A 21,149-nucleotide genomic window follows, 5' to 3' on the forward strand; every position below is an offset into this window, starting at 1 on the left:
CTTGGGGCCGGAGGCGGCCGAGGCCCGCCCCGCTCCCGGCCTGCCCCAGGCGTTCCGTTAACCCTTCGCTCCGGGAAGGGCCCGAGCCCAGCTGCACGCTCCCATCTCAGGCGCCGCTGTCACCAGGGGGGCGGCCACGGGGGTCACCGGGTGCTGGGGGGCTTCGCGACGCTGTCTGGAGCGCTCCCACCCAAAGCAGAGCATGGCCAGCCAGGTCCCAAAGCCCCAGGAAACACGCCGAGCCTCATTTTCCGGCCCCACTCATTGAGCTTGCAAACGATTTTTACAGCTGGCCGCACGCAGTTCACCGATATTAGAGGGTGAAAAGCCGGGGAAGGGAGCGGGAGTGATGGAAAACAGCCAACAAAAGAGGGTGAGGAACTTCTCCGGGCTGAGGATGCCCCTGTGTGCCCTGAAGGGAAGGGGAGAAAAGGAGAGGAGGAAGCTTTGGGGTCGGTAGCAGGCTGGAGAGGCTAATTTGCTCATGAAAGAGGAGGAGCTCTTTTTTCAGCAGCACTTTAAATTACTTTTCGTTACATTTTCGTTACATTTCAAGACCCAGCTGGTGTGAGCCAACTTCTGAGCTCCTGCTTTAATTATGCAAATTAATTACTGCAGAGTGTGTAAGCAGGTGCTAGGAAATGTCACCAGACAAAGTCGTTTGCATACTAAACAGAGGGGAGTTTGGTCTAAATCAGCTCTTCCCCCAGCTGCAGAAGTGACAGCCGAACTCTAGCGGCTATGAAAAAAGCAGCAGTGTTTGCTAAAGCCACCGCTCGCCGCCTGCCTTTCCCCTCCCTCCTCTGCACTCCTGCAGCGGTACAGAATGGACAAGAGCCTGCAAAGAGGAAACGAAAGGAAATCAGCCCAAAATATCTGCTGCGACCTCCAAGCCTCTATCCTTACAAGAAATGGCATGGTGAATGTTGTTTTTGAAATAGAAAAAAAGCTCGAGCTCCATTCTGTTTTCACTTTCTAGCAATACGCTGCCCATGTGGCCTGAAAAGCTTGAAAAGAAAAAAAAAAACACGCCCCAGCCCTTGTGCTGCGGTTTGGAGGCAGCAGAACTGCAGGCGGATGGAGGCAGCCCTGCAACGTGGAAGGGGCCGGCTATCGCTTCAGGCAGCCTCTTCTCGTCCAGTCCCACATCTGCTGCGTGCAGCTCCGCTTAAGGGCTTCCGAAGCGAAGCCTTCCTGCTGGTGGAAGCACAACAGTCCCAGCTCTGCGGGCTGGGGTCCCCCCCTATCCCCCAGGCACTCAGAACACACCCAGTTAGCGAGCCAGGGGACAGACATTATTTTTATTTTTGCATTTTTTTCCCCTTAAAAGAGAGCAGTGACAGAGGACAGCAGACTGTGTGCTTGAAGGAGTGGCAGCACCTTGCCCCCGCAGAGCTACCCACCAGCTGCCTGTGATGCAAGAAAGTCACGGCCCGGGCTCCTGTTCCTGTCTCTGCTCTATCTTTACGCATAGAGAATCATAGATATGAAACAGGGTCATCTAAACCACAAGCCACTTTTAGCTCAGCCCCATTTTCCTGCCTAAGAAGTGGAGATGAAACAGTTAAGAATTGTGCCTAAACAGACAGGAGGTTTTAGAGCTATTAAGTACAAACTAAACACAAAGTGGGTGTCCAGAAAGGCTGCATGGAGAAGCAGATTATTAACTAGAGCAGACCCCGTGCCTTCACTCAAAACAGAGGTTTCTGGTTTTTAAGGCAGTCTTGTTCCTACACCCGAGGTCCCTCCATCCAGCCTCCGCCGTCCCAGCAGCGTAGGGGAACGTCTTCAAGCTCTGGAGCCCCTTGCTCCTGGCACAGGGATGTGGCTGAAGCCAGAGAGGGATGGGACCCTATTGAGTGCGGTGGCACGGAGCAGCAGGGGGCAGGCTGTGGGGCCCCCGCCTGCCGCTTACAGCCAGAGAGGAGTGGAGACCCCGCGGTTCAGGAGAAGGGCAGCCCCGCATGCCAGGAGCTGCAGGAGCGGGGCCAGAGGCACCTGCCCAGCACCGTTGACGTGAATTTTGCCATCCAGCTTCAGGCAGCTGGCTTTTGGCGTGGCGGGGCAGCACTCCTGGTAGCAGGCAGCCTTCACGCCTTTAGCACAGACGGGCTTGGCAGCCTTGCAGGCTTTGCTGCATCCTGCCACAAAATCCAGGCCAGTCTTCTTCATCTGGAAGGAAAAGAGACGTTAGTGATCGTGCCTGGCCTCCAGCATTCACATCGTGGGGACGCACGCAGGCTCCTGGGCACAGCCCAGCTGTCCTGCTCTTACCCCCAAGGCCGTACCTGACAGAAGTCATACCCAACGATGCATCTAGCAGTGGCCTTCTTCCCCTTGAAACATCCATCCCCATGGCAGGAGAATGCTGCACAGACCTTCCCCTACAAGACAGGACCGGAGGAGACACAGTGTGCTTGTTGGTGCAGACAGCAGGACGCCCAGGACAGGAGCTAGACCTCAGGCAGCCTGAGGGCCCTTCCCAAACCCCCCCCCCGCTGCATTTCAGTATTTGTGCCATCTCAGGCATTTCACACACAGAGATAAGCCCTCCATCCGACACCGCAGGAAACCTCAGCGAAACACCACCACAGCGAACAAATTTCAAGCTGCCTTTTCCTTCCTCTTAGCAAGGCTTTGCAGAGATGAGCACCTTCCCCTCCCCAGCGCTCGGGTGCCCCAGCAACACCCTGCACCCATGGGTGCTGTACAGTCAGCTCAAGCTGCTTGAACCAAAGCAAGTGCTGGGCTTGGGACTCTTACGGGCTCTGTCCCTGCAAAGCTCGTTAAGGATTTGCTCCCCTTTCAGAGGCAGCTTTTGTAAAAACAGCATTGCGTAGCCCTTCCCTGGCAGTACCTACATTTCGGGGGGGAGGCCGGGGGGTGGTGGCGACGGTGGTGGTGGGCGGCGTGGTGGTGGCTGGCAGGTCACCTGCAGACACGAGAGGAGCCCCGTGAGGACACGGCCCATGCGGGAGCCACTCGGGAGCGGAACCCCAGAGCAGAGGAATCGCGGCGATGCAGCCAGCCCAGCGCAGTGGGCTTTGTGCACCCGTCTCCCTCGGGTGCAGCAGGATTAACCCCGGACCCCCAGCCCGGGGGAGCCCCGCGGGCAGTTACCGTAGGAGCTGGCATTGAGCTGCAGGCAGAGCGGGGCGTCGCAGCACTCCAGGGCGCACTGCTGCAAGCTCACGCTGCTGTTGGTCCTGCACGGCTCCGTGCCGCATGCGCTGCTGCACCTGGCTGTGTAGTTTGTGCTGGAGAAACGATAAAGCTGCAATAGCAGAGCCAAAGGAAAAAAAAATGCTAGAAGTGTGAAGAGATGCCACTACGAAGGTGTAAAAACGACTTGACAAATTGCAGCAGAGATAAAGGAAAACAGACTTGCAAGGTCACAGCCCCCCACACCCTGTCTCGGTGAGCTCCGTACCTCGCAGAAAGTCTCGTTGTGGCAGGTGGCCGTCTCGTTGGCATAGGCTTCATCCTGGTAACACCTCTCCCCAGAGCACTGGAAGCTCTGGCAGGTGAGCTGGAGGGCGAACGCACCACGAGGTCACCATGCAGCAAAGCCTCCTCCTGCAGCACCACCATCGCCTGAACGGCTCCCTTCCACCCCAGGAGATGCTCTCAAGGGACTCCCGGCTCCCATGAGGGACCAGGTGGGTAAAGAGCCTGGTCCTGGGGCTGTAGCAGCCCGGCCAACGTCCCCCTTCCCTTTCCTTACCAGTGTTCCTTCTGTACTGTTCACAGAGGCGTTGGGGGCCACCGAGGAGGCGTTGGGGGCCACCGAGGAGGCGTTGGGGGCCACCGAGGAGGCGTTGGGGGCCACCGAGGAGGCGTTGGGGGCCGCTTCGTGCTCTGGAAAACAGAAAGTTGCATTGTGGTGAAGGAAACCCCGACTGCATGCTCAGCAAGCCTGCGTTCCCTGCTGAGCCACTGCCACATTGGTCACATCGGGGTTGGGATGCGGATGGCAGCAAGTGGCAGGATGTCCCAAACGGGGGACAAACCCAAACAGGGTTTTTGCAGCCAGCAACGAGGGAGCTGCAGGTCAGGCAACAGACCACTATGGACATGTTCCGACAGCTTCTCCCTCCCCCTTCCAGCCACATCACATGTGAGAAAGTCTTGTCTGGTGGCAAAACCTCTAGAAAAGGTCCCTCAGTGCAGCTCCATCCTACAGATTACAGCCAAGAGGGGACAGGGACACAGCTGCAGCCTTTGCCCTGCTCCCAGTGGGAGCCCCAGCTTTCCCCTGGGGTGCGGAGCTCACCTGCTGTGGCAAGAGGGCCCCAGGAGCCGAAGTGCAGAGCCACGACGCAGAGCAGCAGGCCTGGAATGGAGGGGAGATGACTGAGACCGCCAAAGGCCAAATCCAGCCCCAGCAGTCTCCCCAGGAGACCAGGAACCCATGAGAGGACCTCCCCAGGAGGAACGCTGCTCTCCCTGCCGAAGCAGGGCCCCCGTTACCTTGAAGGGGGAGGACGAGCTGTCGGTGACCTGCCATCGTCCCCACCAGCAGCCTCAGCTGGAACCTGGCAGGGAAAGGCAGAGTCAGGGCTGGGCAGCCCCAGGGGACAGTCCCACTCCAGCGGTGGCCGCTGTCACGGTGGCACGAGATCCCTGCGTCTGCCCAGCCACAGCTTGGGGAAGGAGCAGAACAGGGAATAAAATCAGGACAAGTTACATGAAAGAGGCTGTCCCTGTTGAGGGTTGTTTTTTTGAACCTTTCTCCCTGGAAATTCTGCAGCCGTTATTCCAGACACCCGGGGAAATCCAGGTAGTTCAGCACCTCATTTTGGTCCCCGTAGTGGTAGGACATGCTCCTCAGGCAGGAAGAAGTGCCTGGCAGTAACAATACCCACCAACAGCACCTCTGAAAACTGCAAGCCGGGATGTCTCGACAGGCTCTCCAGCCAGAAGTCATCCTGCATGTAAATAACCAAATAATTCAGCACTGGAGCCGCTTTGCTGAGGGTTTGGGCTGACAGATTTTCCCTGCCAGGCACATCGTCTCTCCAGAGATGCTTCCTTTGCAAGCTGCTGGCACCCTCAGTACCCAGCCCTGCTCTGGGTGCTCCAGAGAACCCCATCACCGTGCTTACCGGGCATCAGGGAGCAAGTGTCGGGCCCTTCCAGTCCCGGCTGCAGCCAGAGGAGGCTGAACAAGCACAGATGGAGTCCGGGAGCTCCCTGCCCCAGGGCCGATGCCCCCGAGTGTGCTCTTTCCCGTGGGATCGGATCCAGGGCACCCCCACAGCCTGGAGAGGCTCTCCGAAACCACCGAGGCTGCCGCCGATGGGGCCCAGGGGCTCGGCACAGCGGCTGGCAAGCAGGAGCCCCCCGGGAGGCCACGTGCTGCTGGTTGGTGTGGTAACCCTCCAGCCTCACAGTAACGCAGATTTGCGAGCAGCTGCCAGGAGCACCAGCGTGGGGTAGTTACCGATGCTTGGCAACACGCAGCAGTCTGCTGATGCTGTTGCAAATGAAGAAGCCTCCGAGCCCAGGACGGCGGCACCCACATCCTTGGCACACGGGATTCTGAATTCAGAGGTGCCTGCACAGCTTCCCGTCAGCCAGCCCCTTGCCCTGCTGCTCACCCCACGGTTTGGGAAGTTCTACCTGTTTGGGTGCTTTTTGCGATACCCTGCTCTCCATTGTAGGAAAATCTCTGCTCTCATTCAAAATCTTTACCGGTTTAGCTACGGAAAGTGGAGATGTGACTCCAAAAAGTGCTACAAGAACTAAAACACTTCCCTCCCGTCTTATGATTTAGGCTCAGATACCATTGCCCAAAGACCTGGCATGGCTGAAGCTTGTGTAGCAGCCACTGCGGGTGTTCATGCAGAGTGAAAGAAAGCAATGGAGGCCCTCACCTTCCAGAGCAGGGCAGCCACCCCACCTGGACCAGGTTTGGCGACCCTTACTGAACAGGGTGCTGCTCCAGCGCAGCCAGACCCTGCTCCAGGACAGGCTAAGAACCAACGCCCGTCAGACACAGCCTCATCCCGAGGAGAGCGACTTTTCCCCAGAGCAGAGGAAGGAAAAAGCTCCCAGCATTGACTCACCCTGTCCGTCTGCGCCCTGAAGCCCCCGTGCACCAGCGAAATCCTGCAGCTGCCTGCGCCTCCGAGCACCGACAGCAGCTGCGGTACCTGCAGCACCCTGGTGCCAGCGACCAGCCCCACCCTTGCCAACCACTGGCTGCACAAACCATCACCCAGGGAGAGGTGTTTGTTACCTGCTGCTCCGCTGGATTTGGAGATGCGAATGTCTCTGCGCAGCGGAAAAAAAAAAAAAAAAAAGGATTTTTCAGGCTAGAGATGTCACACAAGCCAACTCTATACCAAAATGAAACCCCGCTGGAGGCAGCACGAGGACTGCCACAAAGGATGAACATGGCCTCTGCACGGCGCCCCTTTTCTCCTCACTGGACTTGCAGTTCATGTGGCGGCATGAATATTACGGAGCATGTTCAGACATCTCTGCATGGGGCTGAGGAGCATTGGGAATGCTCCTAAAGTCACAACAGTCAAGTCTAAAAGCATTGGGTTCCTGTGTCAACTCTCCTGCACCGCAGCTCAAGAGAGCCGCCAAAGAAAGGATCTGTACGAGCACCTACCAGGTCTTCCAAGTCAACACCAATGCTGGAGAAATGAAAGCAAACTGCCCACACAGCCCAACCTAAACCAATCCCAATTATTCATTCCCTGGAAAACTCCCACTGGCCAGCACCCCAAAAGGGAGACAGGGCTGAAGTAAAAACAGCAATGCAAGCCACTGAAGTTTGTTCTGCAGTGAAACCCAAAGAAAATCATATGCTTACAGCAAGATATAGCACAGGACCATTACTCATTGGCAGCATGCAATGTTCATGTGTGCTTTAAGGCAGTCAATCCTCAACATAAAAATTTCCATCAGAACTGGAAGAAGCAAAAAGTCATTTCTGACAACTCATACCGTGCAGAAAGCTTTTTAAAAACACCATAATCAAATCTCTTCCTTCCAACATACAAAAGGAGGTAAGTTTTAGCACTTCCTAAGTTAAAATCAGTTTATTTTTCAGCTTTTTTTTTTTTAATATAAAATAATGTCACAGGTCTGCGCTTCACAAGGGGCTTACTAGAAAGAGATTCTATAAAGTATCCTTGAAATCTATGATCATGCAAATACAAAATCCAGAAACTGAAGAAGAGTCAGAGCTGCTGACACTTTGCTGCTTTTTCAGATGTCAAACCCTTCACTTGGGAAAGTTACAGCAGCCCTTGACGTTTCAAGTCTTCATAGGTCTTCTTGTTCACCACATTCCCACTGGAGTCCTCGTATTCCTCCTAGAATGAAGCGAACAGCTTAGAGACAGCCGCACACAGCCTGACTTAGGTTGTATTACAGTGTTCAAATTTTAGCTCCAGCTGCATCTACTGAGCAAAACCACCTTGCCAAGGCCCTCCCTACACGAAGGTACGCAGTGGATCTACCAGCAAGCTCCAGACAAAGATCGTACCTAGACTGGGAATAATCACAAGCTGTATTACAAAGCTACATTTCCCACTGCACTCCAGTCTTATCCAGTTGCCCTTTATACTACCGAAAAACGTTTTGAGACAGAAGCTCAAGAAAAGGCACTACTGTAAGTGAACACACTGCTCAGAACAGTTCCTTGCCCTTCTCACAAAACAAAGACAACGCTGGTACTGTAAAGCAGCGTATTAAAAGATGCTTATGCAAAGAGATGGGCCTACCCTATCAGAAGGACTCTGCAATCCAGCACAAGAAATGCTTTTCATGTATCACCAAAAGGAGCTGTACAACTAGCAGCGTAGGCTCCTGCCTAGCCCTCCAGCATGCAAGGGATTACCTTAATTTTTTTTTCTCTGACAGTTATGCAACTTAAATGAGGAGTCCCAAGTACACAGGCCTAAAAATATCCGAATGCTCTGTGACGTCTCACCTCTGTATCAGGCTGCCATCTCTCCGAAGCTTTCTGTAGTTTCAGCTTTGCCCACACTGTAAATACAAAGTCACACAGGATCTGAATGTTTTGGACAGGTCTGGTTAATCTGAACTGGTTAATCTGAACTGAGATAATTCTTATCTCACACGTTCCCTGTTCTGTGCAAAGAAATGCCATCAAGACTTACGTGAGACCGCATCCTCAATCTGTGTGACGTTAGCAAAGTGCGCCGTGTTGGGAATGCCCAGGCATCTCATTCCATGAGCATGTCGCCACTCCTGGGGACAAGAGGTCAGTATATAAGATGGAATGCCACCTCACCCACAACGCCAGAGACTGCAAGTCTGAACAGCAAAGATCAAAATACAAATCTACCAGTCCTAAACAACACCATAGAAATATTGTTTCTGCGTTTTAGATGGTAACAAAACACTGGTAGTCAATAAACACTCTGCACCGGTCAGGACTGGATACTGGAATTAGCGTTCAAACAATAGGGGACTACAGAAATTGGCAGAAGAGATCTTCACGTACCCTGAATATACAGTTACAACATCATGGCTCTGCAGCATCATCGCAGACACACGTTTTAGAAGTGCAGTAAGTGCAGCTCAGGTGCTCCAGAGATTTACTAGTTACTTATTAGAAAGATTATCAGAATGTAGTACTGATGTTTTTGTAGCAAGACGTTACTTACCGCAAAGTGACGCTGAAAAGCTTTGGGCCCTCGGTAGGTGTAGTTACCGCAAATCTCACAGTTGTAGTTGATGTTTAAACCATGTAATTTATATAACCAGTATGGGATTGGCTGAGAAGGGAAGACAAACAAAGATTAGGCTAAAGGGCAAGGCAGGTTCACACAGAAGAGTAGCGTGGAGTCAGGTGAAATCTCCCACTCATCCAGCATTGACAGTTACCTTGCCATCCCAACCAAGAGGCAGATTTTTAGGATTATAAATGATTTCATTTTCTTCATCTTCACTCTCACTCTCACTGATCTGCTCTTCTTCCTCCTCCTCCCTCTCTTCCCCTGTCCGTGCTTGCTTACGTTGCACATTCTCATGAGTAAGATGTCGCTGTTCCTAGATGCAGGAAAAGAGAAAAGAATTGTTCACGCAACAGCAACAAAGTAAGGGCAAACGATGGCAATGCAAAACACTTCCCCAGTGTACAGAGGGAGAGAAACAGAAGACAGCACCCTCATTTTGCTTTGCCCGACAACCTAAAAGCTTTTAGTGTAACATTTCTTGCATCAAATGAATTAAGAACTTGCACTACTATGGGCACTTCCAAGATGGCAAGCCAACAGCAGCAGTCTTCATGCTAAAAGCAATTGCCCAAAACCGAAGCAAGGACTTAAGGCAAGTATCAACGCGGACAAAGTAAAAGCTTGCAATACCCAATAGCTTAGACATAAAATAGAAACTCTCTACACTGATACGGTGCCTGGAAGGAAAATAAAATACAATAAAAAAGGCAGGCTTCCCCAAAGGCAGCCTCTGTATTTGGCTTGGGATAGACACATGATTTGCCTGTTCACAAAAGCTTGCAAATAACTAACGGAAACAAAAACATAACTCATCATATTCTACTTACTGACAGAAAAAGCTATCTGCTTGCATGCACTTTTAAACATTATGACTCTGGAAATATAACTGACTCTTCTGGACACACAGTCTGTGAAGGATGACCTTCCCATCACCACTATTGATGGGTCTGCAACTGAAAGCTCAAAGACAAAATAAAATTCTTACCCCAAGAACTTCTACATACTCATATATCTGAGCTTCCAGGAATGCAAGATCTTTATTTCTTTCAGTGTCTCTGGAAACAGATAAGGAAACTTTATTAAGACCATTCCAGAACTGCAAACACCATGGGTACACTGAGCTCCTAAGGGCACGTTTGACTGGTAAGCAGGGAGAAAACAGAAACAAGCATTTAACAGCTCATTCAGCTGTGGGATTCAGCTCTGCTATCTCCCACCTGGTTCAGGACCATATTGTCTGACATGAAAGGCTTCTAATACTCCAGGAATCTCTCCATCACAACTACACAGGAGTGATGTTTATAGTCACTTTTCGTACAAGTGAAGGGGCTAACCAAGCCCCTTCTCGGGCCCAACCAAGCCCCTTCTCGGGCCCAACCAAGCCCCTTCTCGGGCCCAACCAAGAATGATCTTTAAGAGCTCACCTTTTGCTTCCTTTTGTCTTTGGATTCTTAGCAAACAAGGAAGGATCAAGTGATTCTAGGGATTTGCCTTTGGTGCTAAAAAGTCTCTGAGCACGCTCTTCCAGAGTCCTACAGAGAAGCAGGGAGGAGATGAGACCAGATCATAGTTTATATTGCCAAAAAAATTATTTGAATTCACGCAACTAAAATATAAATTTAGCTTTTAGGAGATCATGACATTTCCTATGATCTTTGTGTTCATTCTTTTGACCAAATTCTTCTACGCAGGATACTTCAGTATAACACAGTGTTCAAAACTGTATATCGCAAAATTCATTGACTGATTCTCACTGTGTTGTCTTTTTAAGCATCATAAGGTAATTCTTGTACAATAAAGAACGCAAAACATATCCCACAAAGAAATGCTAGGCAGGGCAACCTCAAAAACTGAAAAGAAATTATAAAAATACTGTGTCTTACCCGCCACACTTTAGTCCCAGGGCCAATAAAGCTGATTTTAATCTGTCCAGCCCCAGAGAAGCCAATTCCTATTCAATAAAGTAAATCACAGTAAGAGAGAAGCTATTAAAAAAAACACAGTATGGGTGTACATCTGTTTTAACTCATCAAAAAGGGGGAAAAGAGTGAACAGTGTTCAGGAAAAGACTGTCAAAGGTGTGCCACTGCTCACCGAAGAAGTGACAAATGCGACAAATCTAACTAGATCCCTCAAGTTACAGCCCTCTAGTGGGAGAAATTAAATCATCAACGTGAAGTTTTATCCAGAGAGAGCAGAGCCAGAAATGAAAGCTCATAAAGTAAAATTATAGAAAAAACACGAACGGCTAAACTTCCACCTGCTCAAAATTTAGAGCTAGGTGCAGAGCACTGAAAACGTACCTCCCAAGAGGAAAATGCTGAGAGATCCAGGTGGGCTCCGGCATGAGTGAGCGCACTGCTGGTTTCTTTCTGCCAAGAAAAGACACATGCAAAACCTGTGTGGCACTGTAAGACTTGGTGCAATACAATATCCTAACCTCGAGGAAGGCAGTTCATTTCACACAGGGAAAAAAATATCTATCACTAAAGCGAGCAATGAAATAACAGAAAAGGTTCAAAGTAAGCAAGTGTTTAAAAAGGTTAATTTTAAATTCAAGTTAGCTTCAAACTGCACCTTTGTGAAGCACAGCTGCACACCTTGCTATTAGACTTAACACTAATGATTCACAGAAAACCTATCACAAATACAGAAGCATTCACAAGGACTTAACGAGTGCTCACCGGCCAACCAGGGAAAGTTCCATTATCCCACTTTTTCTCAAACTCGGTCTGAATTTTCCCAAAGAGTTCATTCTGGTCCAGTAACGGCTTCACCCGATCTGTGTACTCCTGTAGGTACTCAAGAAGCATTTCAAGGTACCTGCCAGAGTAATCATTAGCACAGACAATTCCGTATCAAATTAGTGATATAACGATGTGAAAGCCATCAAGATTAGGATAGTTTTTAAACACAGGATTTCTAGACGCAACAGCCACAATGATAAAGTAAAGTACCTCTACTGAGTGAGACCCCAACGGCTTTCCTTATTTTGATATGCTTCACGTCTCCTCAGGGCTCATCAGATACACAACTGCATTACTACAGGTCAGCGACCCAACGAGCCGTCGAGCTTAGCTGATGTAACTATAATCTTAACAGCTGTACACTTCGGAAGCAAATTCCTTCTTATCAAGTGTCATAAATGAAGCAGGGAGGCAAAAAGGCTTACCTCTTATATTCAGCATTTTTTCTCTCTTTGGGAATATCAAAGAGTTGGTCAAATGTGGATAAGTAAGTGATGTAATCCAGTTTCTATGAACAAAAAAAGTTTGAGTCAGACTTTATACAGATGCAGCCAAATCAACAACCAATTTCCAGTTACCAGACCAGGAGAAAAGCGCCAGCTCATGCCTTTATTCTGGATGGACTGCTTAGTGCTGGGGTTTTCCGTGTGCTTTCTAACACATGGCCTTAGATACCTGTCAGTACTTGGTAGCAGAAGACTGGATTTTTACAAGGCCATCATTACATTAAGGACAGAGACAATAAATTGAAGAGAACAAGAAAGAAGAGTCGTGAAGGAGCATTCAGAATTCATACGCTGTCAAGCTGTAGGCGCAAAAAAGTGCTTTGAAATAGCTGTTTGGAAATAAACTACTTCACATTTCAGAACAACAACAAGAAAATAAATAACCAATGAAATAAGCAAAGAAAAGAACCCTCAACCTTAAGCACACAAGACTAGAAATAGTTGAGCGCCCAGGCTCAAGCAGCCACTTACCTCTGATGATTTTAGGTTAATGTATTTGAGATAGCAATCGTGCAGATCCAAGTATCGTCCATACCCCTCCTCATCTGTGAACTCCACTAGATCTGTAGGAAAGAATATCAAGCACTTTATTATGACCTTAATATTCTCTTCTTGTTATACACGTGTTTTGGAACCTGAAAAGAATTAACAGTGTGCTAATTTATGCTTGAGGAAGATATCTATAATGCAAGCAGGAATACTTATTGACACAGAGAAGCAATCAGGCATCTGGGCAATACACCAGAACATTCCCCAAGAGGGGCACCATGATTGTGGAATATTCCAAGGTGGCTACGGTTCAGAAGAATTTAAATGAACTAAGAAGAATTGTCAGAAGTAGCGTAGTAAAAGAGAAGTACAGCTCTGAAAGACGCAAGTTCGGACAGGTCACTAAATAATAACTGTCAAGCAAGCACGGTATTCTCACCCCAACTGGCCTCAGAAAAAAAAAAAGTGTACGGACTTACTTTGAGCCTCTTCGCTCGGGTTGTCTCTGGCCTTCAACAGCTCCTCAAACTCCACTGACATTGGAACACAGATCTGCAAGAACAGACAGAAATTACAGAAAAAAGTGATTACTTCGGCTAACATCCCAGAATAATTAATACAAAATCAAAAGAGATTGTAAACGGTAACTGGAAAGGTATCCAAAGCGTTTCTGCAACACTATATTTGCACGAAGACAGAAGCAGTACTACCCAGTCGCCCTGACTTTAGTCAGCGCTAGACAGGCAAGACTGAACGCTCAGCAGCAGGTGGCTCCCAAACTAACACACAGCGTGCAGGGGACATGGTCAGCATCTCGCATTTTCTCCTACTCATACAGATCTCACAGGAGCTTATATAAAGCCTCCAAAGCACCATCTGTTCTTGAATATTTTCATTTCTTGAATGACATTTTAATATACTTAATACTTATGCATTAAGTCAATTAAACAGAACAGCAACAAAAGTCTGTTTATTGTAGGGATGAGGTCGAACAGACCATAAATCGGCTATTCTGAAGAAGTTAACTACTTACCTCATTTGGATGCTTGCGGTGAAACTCTTTAATTTGTTTCAGTCTGTTGTAGAACTCTGCAAATTCATTTGGTCCTGAAATGGCACTGAGCTCTTCCTTTCGTAAGCTAAGAGTTCATGAAAAAAAATCAGGTTACAAACGAAAAGGAGAACACGTTTACACTCCTAGAATTTTTTTCAAGGTCCAGCGCCGCATTCTGATTACACAAAACCCCAGCGAGGCTGACCGCAAAGCCTCACAAAGACAGTTTAGTCTGCTGGGCTTATGCTTGGGGGGGGGTCTGGGTCACACCTCTCACCGAAAATGCAGTAAACTCACAAACCTTTGAGGCAACTGACAGGTGGCCCAATCCAATGATATAATGAGAAGTTTACATCCTTCATGAACACATTTAATGTGAAGCCCAGGTCCTGCTCTCGCAGGTTTAGTGTCACCATGGCGCAGTGTCTCACGGAGCAGCATTACTCCTCCTGTGTCCACACCACATTCAGAGGAGCCCCCGCATTCCTCACCCGCAAACCACGATGCAAAACACACAGAGCAGCCGCCTGCGTGGACACACACCTCAGGCGTTCATTGCTCGTGCCGCCACTTACCCATCCTTGTCATCGTACAGGTCCCTCAGGTTGCCGCTCACTTCCATGTACCTCTAAAAAAAAAAAAAAAAGAAACCCCAGGATGAAACCGAGAGCGCCACAGGCGCCCAGCACCCGCTCCCTGGGGGCTGCTCTGGCAGAGATCCGGAGCCGGCGGCACTCACGTCCTGCATGGCCCGGGTCCGGTGGTCGGAGTTGATCTGGTCGCGGAGCTGCGGGCAGAGCGGCGGCGTTAGCGGGGCCCGCACACGCCTGGCTGCCCCCCGTCCCCCCTCCCCGCCTTCCCCCGCGGCCCCGCGGGCGCACCGTGGACTTCTTGGTGAGCATCTCCTTCACCATCACGTCCATCAGCCGCTCCCGCTCCTCGTGGTAGCGCCGCTGCTGCTCCAGGATCGTCTCCATCGTCCCCGCCCGCCCTGCGCTCCTCTTCCGGGCCCACCGGCGCAACGCCGAAAGGCTCCGGCTCCGCCTTGGGCCTGGCGGAAAGGTTCCGGCCGGGCGGAAAGGTTCCGGCCCCCGAGGTCCCTGTGCACGGCTGCTAGACGGTTTTTTAACGTTGGGAGCCCTCCTGCTCCTGTCTGTGGGAGATCTGGGACATAGGATCACAGAATCCTACAATCATTAGGGTTAGAGAAGCCCTCCAACATCACCTGGTCCAATCGCCCCCCTACCACCACCATCACCCACTGACCACGTCCCCAAGCCCCACGTCCAACCTCTCCTTGGACGCCCCCAGGGACGGTGACGCCACCACCTCCCTGGGCAACCCGTCCCAACGCCTGACCGCTCTTTCTGAGGAGAAATGTCTCCTCATTTCCAGCCTGAACCTCCCCTGGCACAACTTGAGGCCATTCCCTCTGGTCCTATCCCTGGTCACCTGTGAGAAGAGGCCGACCCCCAGCTCCCCACACCTCCCTTTCAGGCAGCTGCAGAGAGCAATGAGGTCTGCCCTGAGCCTCCTCTTGTCCAGCCCAAACCCCCCCAGTTCCCTCAGCCGCTCCTCACAGGACTTGTGCTCCAGGCCCTTCACCAGCCTCGCAGCCCTTCTCTGGACACGCTCCAGGGCCTCGATGTCCTTCTTGTACTGAGGGGCTCAAAGCTGAACACAGGACTCAAGGGAGGGCTGAGCGCCAACAAATCCTGCCCCAAATGCTGCCAGCAAGGCTGCTTTCCTCATGTTGTGCACACACAGGTGCAGCCTGAAGCAGCCTTGAAGCCTCTCAGAAGCTCAGCACAGGTGTAAGCACCATGCCCACCCCAGCAGGACATGTGCACAAAGTCCCTTTGACCAGAGACAACTGCTGCCGAGCATGCTGGTGTCCCCACACGAAGGGGCAGCGCACACAGCCCCCTCCCCAGGGCCACCCTGCAGCTCTGCCACGGCAGCGTGTCTGTCAGCCCTAAGTCCATGCACTGCCCTCCATGTATTTACCCTGCCACCATGCCACGGAGCCCACACTGCAGAGACGGCAAGAAGTGGTGCTTGGAAAAGTCATGGCTTTAATTATCCTCCTCAAAATCACTGTGAGCGCTCTGAAGCTCTGCCCCTGCCTGTCCCTGGAGGCAGCAGGCAGCTCCTGGGCGACGTCAGGGCTCGCCTGGAGATGTGGTGAGCACCGCGGGTGCCCCCAGGCAGGTGCGAGCCCATCCCTGCCCGCGGCTGGGACGAAAGCCTCCAACCTGAGAGCAGCTGGGGCAGCGTTACACTCCTGTGAATCACAGTCCGAACGAGAACAGGCCTGAAGGAATGAAACGTGTCCGGTCCGGTATGCAGCCTCCCTCTCCATCTGCCTTCAGTCACAGTTCTTACTCCTACTACCTGGGGAACACAGGCTTCTGTGCCCGGCAGGCTTTTGGCAGCGTGACTGCACCCAAGTGACATGATCCTGGAGGAAGTCCTCCCGCAGAGGCCTCGGCTGCGACCTTCCACTTTCACTTGGATTTTAATTACCCCCTTCAGATCCACCCTAAATGCCAAGGAGAGAGCATGCCAGTGCTTTGCCCCCACTGCCAAATGCAAAGTTATAATTAAATTTTAACTCGTAAATAAATTATTCATATTTTTTCTACCATGCATAATAAATTACTTTAAGCCAAAAGAAACAACAAAAAAATCGGGCTTAATTATGACAGACAAACATGATCTTGCCCTGGGAACAGTCAATTAGCTGAGGCGAGAATGATCCTGATGGTAGGAATATTGTCTTCAACTACTCTCTTGCACTACAGGCTGCCCCTAAGTACGTCACTTCTTCCTCATGAATGCCTATCTAAAAATAAAAACGGAGATAAGATTCCGAACTTAGAGTTCTTCCCTTTCCCTTTGCATGAAACTTCTTCCCGGGAAAGGTAAGGAGCTGAAATCTAGAAAGGTTCCCCCCAGCCACACGGGTCTTTGTCGGGGGCTGCGGCACTGGGTGGGTGGGTGCAGGGATGCCTGGCCCCTTCTCCTCAACCCCCAGTGGCAGCACCCTTGGGAGAAGGCAGGCTCTGGGATGAGCCGTGCTGGTGCTGGGAAGGCAGAGTCAGAGCAGCCGCTGTGCTTGGCGCTGACGGGGGGGACAGAGCAGGGACAATTTTCCTGCAAGGAGAGGTGGGATGGCGGGAGCAAACCTGGCTCTGTGAGCTTCTGCTGCCTCCCTACCTCCCCGGCCCTGTGCTGCATGCCTGGAAGAAGGGACGGGAGCTGGGGAAGCACGCAGGATGCCTGCAGGGTCCAGCCCCACTGCAGCCACATCCCTACCCTCCAGCAACAGAGACAAAGGGGACCAAGACCAGCTCACCCTTTAGCACCGGCTCTCCCACTACCCCAGGACCTGCAGCAGTGGCGAGGCCGTGCTGGCGCCATGACCCGACGCTGCCTGAACATGCACGCGGCTGGGAGAGGGGCGAACGCCAGCAGGCAGCTGGGAGCCGAAAAGTCTGCTTGGAAAGAGAGAGAACCAGCCCAAGGGCAGGGAAAATGAAGCTTGCAGCAAGCCTGAGCGGGAGCACAGGGCAGGAGCCGCTGTGTCCCTCTCTGGGGTGGCTGTGCCCATCGGGACGGTGCAGGAAAGCCCAGCTCCGGCACATGGATAAGGCCAGGGGCTCTTCCTGCACCCCCAGCGCTGCCTTGGGTTCCCAGCGAGGTTCCCTGCTCCCCCCCCCAGCCCCAGCACTGCTCGCCCGGCTGAATAATATTTTCATGCCTGTTTCAGACCCGCGCTCCGGGCGTCCCGGGGGACATTTGTGCATGACATCACCCTCCCCCTCCCGTAAATCAGGCACAGGGCCGTGCACAGCCATGACCCATTCATGACAGGGATAAAATCCAGATGTTCCAGCGCTACGTGCAGCTGGGTCATTTCCTTTTTTGGCTAAAAACGTGAGGCTCTTGAGGCTGACTGAAAGAGGAGCCCGGGGGCCCTTTGTACAGAAACCTTTTGTGGTTAATCCCTGGAAACAGCGCTGCAGAAACAAGGAGTTGCGGTGCTGCTGCTGCAGGACGGGCTCAGCTGGAAACCTCCAGGGCCTGAGCTGTTTGCTCGTTGTTTGAGGCTGAGCAGCAGCAAAACCAGAACCCAGCGCAGGTCACAGGGCAGCAACAGCTACAAAAATCTTACATGAAAAAAAAAAAATAAAAAAAAACAACACGAGCTGCCGGAGGTGATGTCTGCAGGAGCCAGGAGAGTGCACACGCAGAGCCAACGCCATGGTCCCATCGCAGCACCCATGGGAGCTGCCGGCGCTGTGCCGGGGGATGGAGAGGAGCGCAGGGGGCCGTCGAGTCCGGAGGAAGCTGTGGCAGCTGTTAGTAAATGAAAAGGAATCTGCGGAAAATAGTTTCAGATGTTCGGGGAATAACTGGCTCCCCAGCTGATAAAAGTGAGTAATGAGCACACAGTGCTGCGGGGCAGGCTGCCAGGAGGAGACCGCTCACCCCAGCTGGAGACCGCAGCCACATCCCCAGCAAAGCCCCCCCTGAACCGGGAGCGTGGGGCGCGGGATGGGGAAGCTGCTCGGTGTAGTGGGGTACGATCCAGTGTCCTGGCTGCTGCTGAGCCCCACAGCCAGCCCTGAGACACGACAGCCTGCCTGGACAGACAGCGGGCAGACAGACAGGCACCCCAGCGGCGTGAGGGAGCTGCCATTCCTCTGTCCTGGCCCCCAGGGACTGGTACAGCCCATGTGGTTTGGGGAAGGGGAGGCAGGAGCATGGGGAGGGGGCAGCCCTGTCCCTCTGTGGGGTTAGGGATGAGGACAAGGCTGAGCAGAGCTGCGGCACCCCGTCAGGCGGCCCTGCCCCTCGAGAAACACACGGGAGCGAGTGTCACTAAAACAGTTTATTATGGAAAGCCGTAGGAAACATACAGGAGGCTGAGGTTTAGGACACTTCCTTCTAGAGACTGCTCCAAGCACCTCAAAGTAGCAAACACACAAACTCTGATTTGCCTGCATCAAAGCTTTCAAACAAGGGTTCAACAGGGATCAGAATACAGAGTTAATAACACTTCAACATGCATAACTTTTTTTTTTTTTTTACTCCTACATGAATCCTGGGCAGGGGGGCTAGCCCCTTCATCCCGCAGCTGGTTACAAAATGACAGATATTCATGACAAAAGAGTACAAAAGGAGAAAAAAAAACAAAGAAAAACACAAGAAGATGCCTTCAGAGAAGCATGTGGCGGTCTAAGCAGGAAAGCAGGGCTGGGACAAGTAACCCTGAGCAGGACAGAGCAGGGGGGATGGCGACGAGGCAGGCACAAGCACCCCCCTGCAGAGGGGCTCTGGGGGGGCCCCGGGCCAGCCCAGCCACCAGGCAAGGATGGCAGAAGCCCTTGGGTGAGCTCAGGGCGTCCTGTTGTACGCAGTTAGGACAAAGCAGGGGCTTGGAGACACAAAGCCCCTCCCCAGGAGCCCCGTGCACACCGCGGATGCTCAGCGCTGGCAGGAACAAGCTGGGGACACCGTGACAGATGGAGCCCTGCGTGTCCCTGGGGCTTGGCCAGAGGTGCCTCGGGGACAAGCAGTGGCTCGGACCCATGGGCTCCTGCTTGGGCACGGCCGGGGCAGGCAGGGGCTCGGGACAGAGCGCTCCAGACCTGTGAGCGCTGCCAGCTCCCTTTCTGCTCCTAAGTGAGCGCTGTGCCACCGAGCCACGCCGAGAAAAGGGCCTGGCACACAGGCAGCAAGGTGGCTACAGAGATCCAGAGGTGGATTTCATCGGGTGACATGCTCTGCTCCTGGCCACGCTCCAGCCTTGGTGTCCCCAAACCTCCCAAAATAGGGCAGAGAGCCTTGCATGCGTGGGCGGTGCAGCGGCGCGGGGAAGCGGGGAAGGCTGTGCTGCAAAACCACCCAGGGCACGGGCTGAAGGGCCAAGCCGCGTGGACAGGGAGCTGCAGCCTTACAGCACGCAGAGCAAGGGGAGCACCCGGGGAAAAGAGAAGGCTCGGTGCTGTGCCAAGGGGAGCGAATGCATGCTGCCAGCGTGCAGACCCAGCAGCCCAGCGCTGAAGCCGCTGCTGCCGCCCTTTGCTCAGCTCGTGCCCGGTCAGACAGGAAGCAAAAGGAAAGAGTAAATAATGGGGGATCTTGAAGCTCCTTTTTTTCAACTTTATTTAGCTTTGGCTCTGCACAGAGCCTTAGCATAGCATACTCTAGCCTTCAGGGAGGGGCACAAGGAACCTCCTGAACACACACCGCGGTTCGGGGGCAGCCCTCATCTCCTACGCCTTGTGCCCGGCCCCTGAAATGCTGTCAGGGGTTTCTGGCACAAAGACCCTGAAGAATAGAGAAAGCCCCTGCCCCACGGTGTCGTCGGAGGCTCATAGGTCGCTGCTGCAGTCGCGGCACAGGATCTCATCGTTGTCAGGGATAAAGCCCTTCCCGACCAGCGAGGTGTTACAGCGGGCGCAGTTAAAGCAATTATGGTGCCAGTGACGGTCCTCAAAGGAGACATATTTACCTCCACCAAAGCCTGTGGGAGGGACAGAGCACAGCGTTAAAACCCCTGGGGACACTCGGACAAGCTGTCTGTATAGATGTGGGGTTTGGTTCATCTCCAAGCCAGCTGCACTCTGGTACCGAACACCCTGCAGAACTGAACACATCTGAAATATGGATCTCCACTCTCAGAGGGTGAAGAGGAGCAAAATGATTTCACTCCAGATTCTACTGGGCTGCAGAAGCGCCTACAGACACCTGAGCAAGCTTGCGGGGTGGAGATGTGTGAGCATCACATGGATGTGGGTGAGCTGCAGAGGGCAGCTTCACCCCAAGGAGCCCCCCTGGGAACAGCGCGGCTCGGCCACGTCCTGCCTGGAGGAAGCGCCCTGTCACCAGGACCATCCCGCTCACCTGTGATGGGCTTTGTGCAGGCACTGCACTTCTTGGCATAGAGGTTTCCAAAGCACTTGATGCAGTAGGGGTTGTCATCCTGGGAGGTGAACTGCTGGCCAGCCAGGGGGGTCTTGCAGCCCGTGCAGACGAAGCACTCCTTGTGCCACGGCTCGTCCCGGTAGGTCACTCCTCCCTTGGTCAGGGTCTGCAGGAAGAGAGAGCATACGGGTGACACACGGGCACTGCCAGGCAGGAGGTGCTGTCAGCCAGGGTGCTGGCGCCCGAACCTTTTCCTGATGGGGCTTGGAGATGTTTGGTGCACAACCCGCGTGTCCCTGACGCTGCTGGGGCTGAGCAGCCACTGACAGGCAGCAGCCGGGCCACCCAGGAGTCCCCTGTCCTCTCCTTCCAGCCAGGGGAGATGGGGACCCACCCCAGCACCATCCCACCACCCCTTCGTAGCAGAGAACACAGCCCTGGACCACAGGACGAGGGTTTCGGGCTGCGAGGCCAGCCGTACCTTTTTGCAGCGAGTGCAGCGAGGAGCAAACTTGCTCTCGTAGCAGGGGACACAGTAATAATCCTTCTGGTCTGGGATGAAGGATCGCGACCCGATGGGCTGCTGGCAGCTGCTGCATATGAAGCAGTGCTCGTGCCAGGTTTGTCCGTTGTACTCCAGCTTGCGGGACCCTGCGAGAATAGCCGTGCTCAGAGAGGCAGGAGGGGGCACGCG

General features: G+C 52.7%; 3 protein-coding genes across 19 annotated transcripts in view; all 3 read right to left on the reverse strand.

Annotated features, from left to right (window-relative positions):
- Window positions 1–588: 588 nt before the first annotated feature.
- Window positions 589–6,864, reverse strand: LOC121059033. Its single transcript, XM_040535322.1, has 8 exons — window positions 4,471–6,864; window positions 4,274–4,333; window positions 3,725–3,858; window positions 3,431–3,529; window positions 3,121–3,274; window positions 2,862–2,932; window positions 2,289–2,384; window positions 589–2,172 (listed from the first exon to the last, which is right to left on the reverse strand). The coding sequence occupies exons 1-8, from the start codon at window positions 4,505–4,507 to the stop codon at window positions 1,912–1,914; spliced, it is 912 nt and encodes a 303-aa protein (XP_040391256.1). The 5' UTR covers window positions 4,508–6,864; the 3' UTR covers window positions 589–1,911.
- Window positions 6,865–7,043: 179 nt separating this feature from the next.
- Window positions 7,044–14,571, reverse strand: SF3A3 (splicing factor 3a subunit 3). Its single transcript, XM_040535319.1, has 17 exons — window positions 14,401–14,571; window positions 14,259–14,306; window positions 14,095–14,147; window positions 13,499–13,604; window positions 12,945–13,017; window positions 12,448–12,539; window positions 11,896–11,978; window positions 11,408–11,546; window positions 11,027–11,095; window positions 10,607–10,674; window positions 10,148–10,255; window positions 9,709–9,778; window positions 8,872–9,036; window positions 8,652–8,762; window positions 8,142–8,232; window positions 7,952–8,007; window positions 7,044–7,331 (listed from the first exon to the last, which is right to left on the reverse strand). The coding sequence occupies exons 1-17, from the start codon at window positions 14,494–14,496 to the stop codon at window positions 7,254–7,256; spliced, it is 1,506 nt and encodes a 501-aa protein (XP_040391253.1). The 5' UTR covers window positions 14,497–14,571; the 3' UTR covers window positions 7,044–7,253.
- A 3,830-nt stretch (window positions 14,572–18,401) lies between these two features.
- Window positions 18,402–21,149, reverse strand: part of FHL3 (four and a half LIM domains 3) — a 28,395-nt gene continuing 25,647 nt past the window's right edge. For all 17 annotated transcript variants that reach the window (XM_040534878.1, XM_040534868.1, XM_040534864.1 and 14 more), the window contains exons 4-6: window positions 20,937–21,106; window positions 20,435–20,621; window positions 18,402–20,054 (exon numbers count right to left, since the gene is read on the reverse strand). In XM_040534878.1, coding sequence (XP_040390812.1) covers window positions 19,903–20,054; window positions 20,435–20,621; window positions 20,937–21,106 — 509 coding nt within the window. In that variant the 3' untranslated portion in view covers window positions 18,402–19,902. The remainder of the gene's footprint in view (window positions 20,055–20,434; window positions 20,622–20,936; window positions 21,107–21,149) is intronic.

Source organism: Cygnus olor, chromosome 23 (genome assembly GCF_009769625.2).
Source record: "Cygnus olor isolate bCygOlo1 chromosome 23, bCygOlo1.pri.v2, whole genome shotgun sequence".
In the NCBI taxonomy this organism is placed as follows: Eukaryota; Metazoa; Chordata; class Aves; order Anseriformes; family Anatidae; genus Cygnus; species Cygnus olor.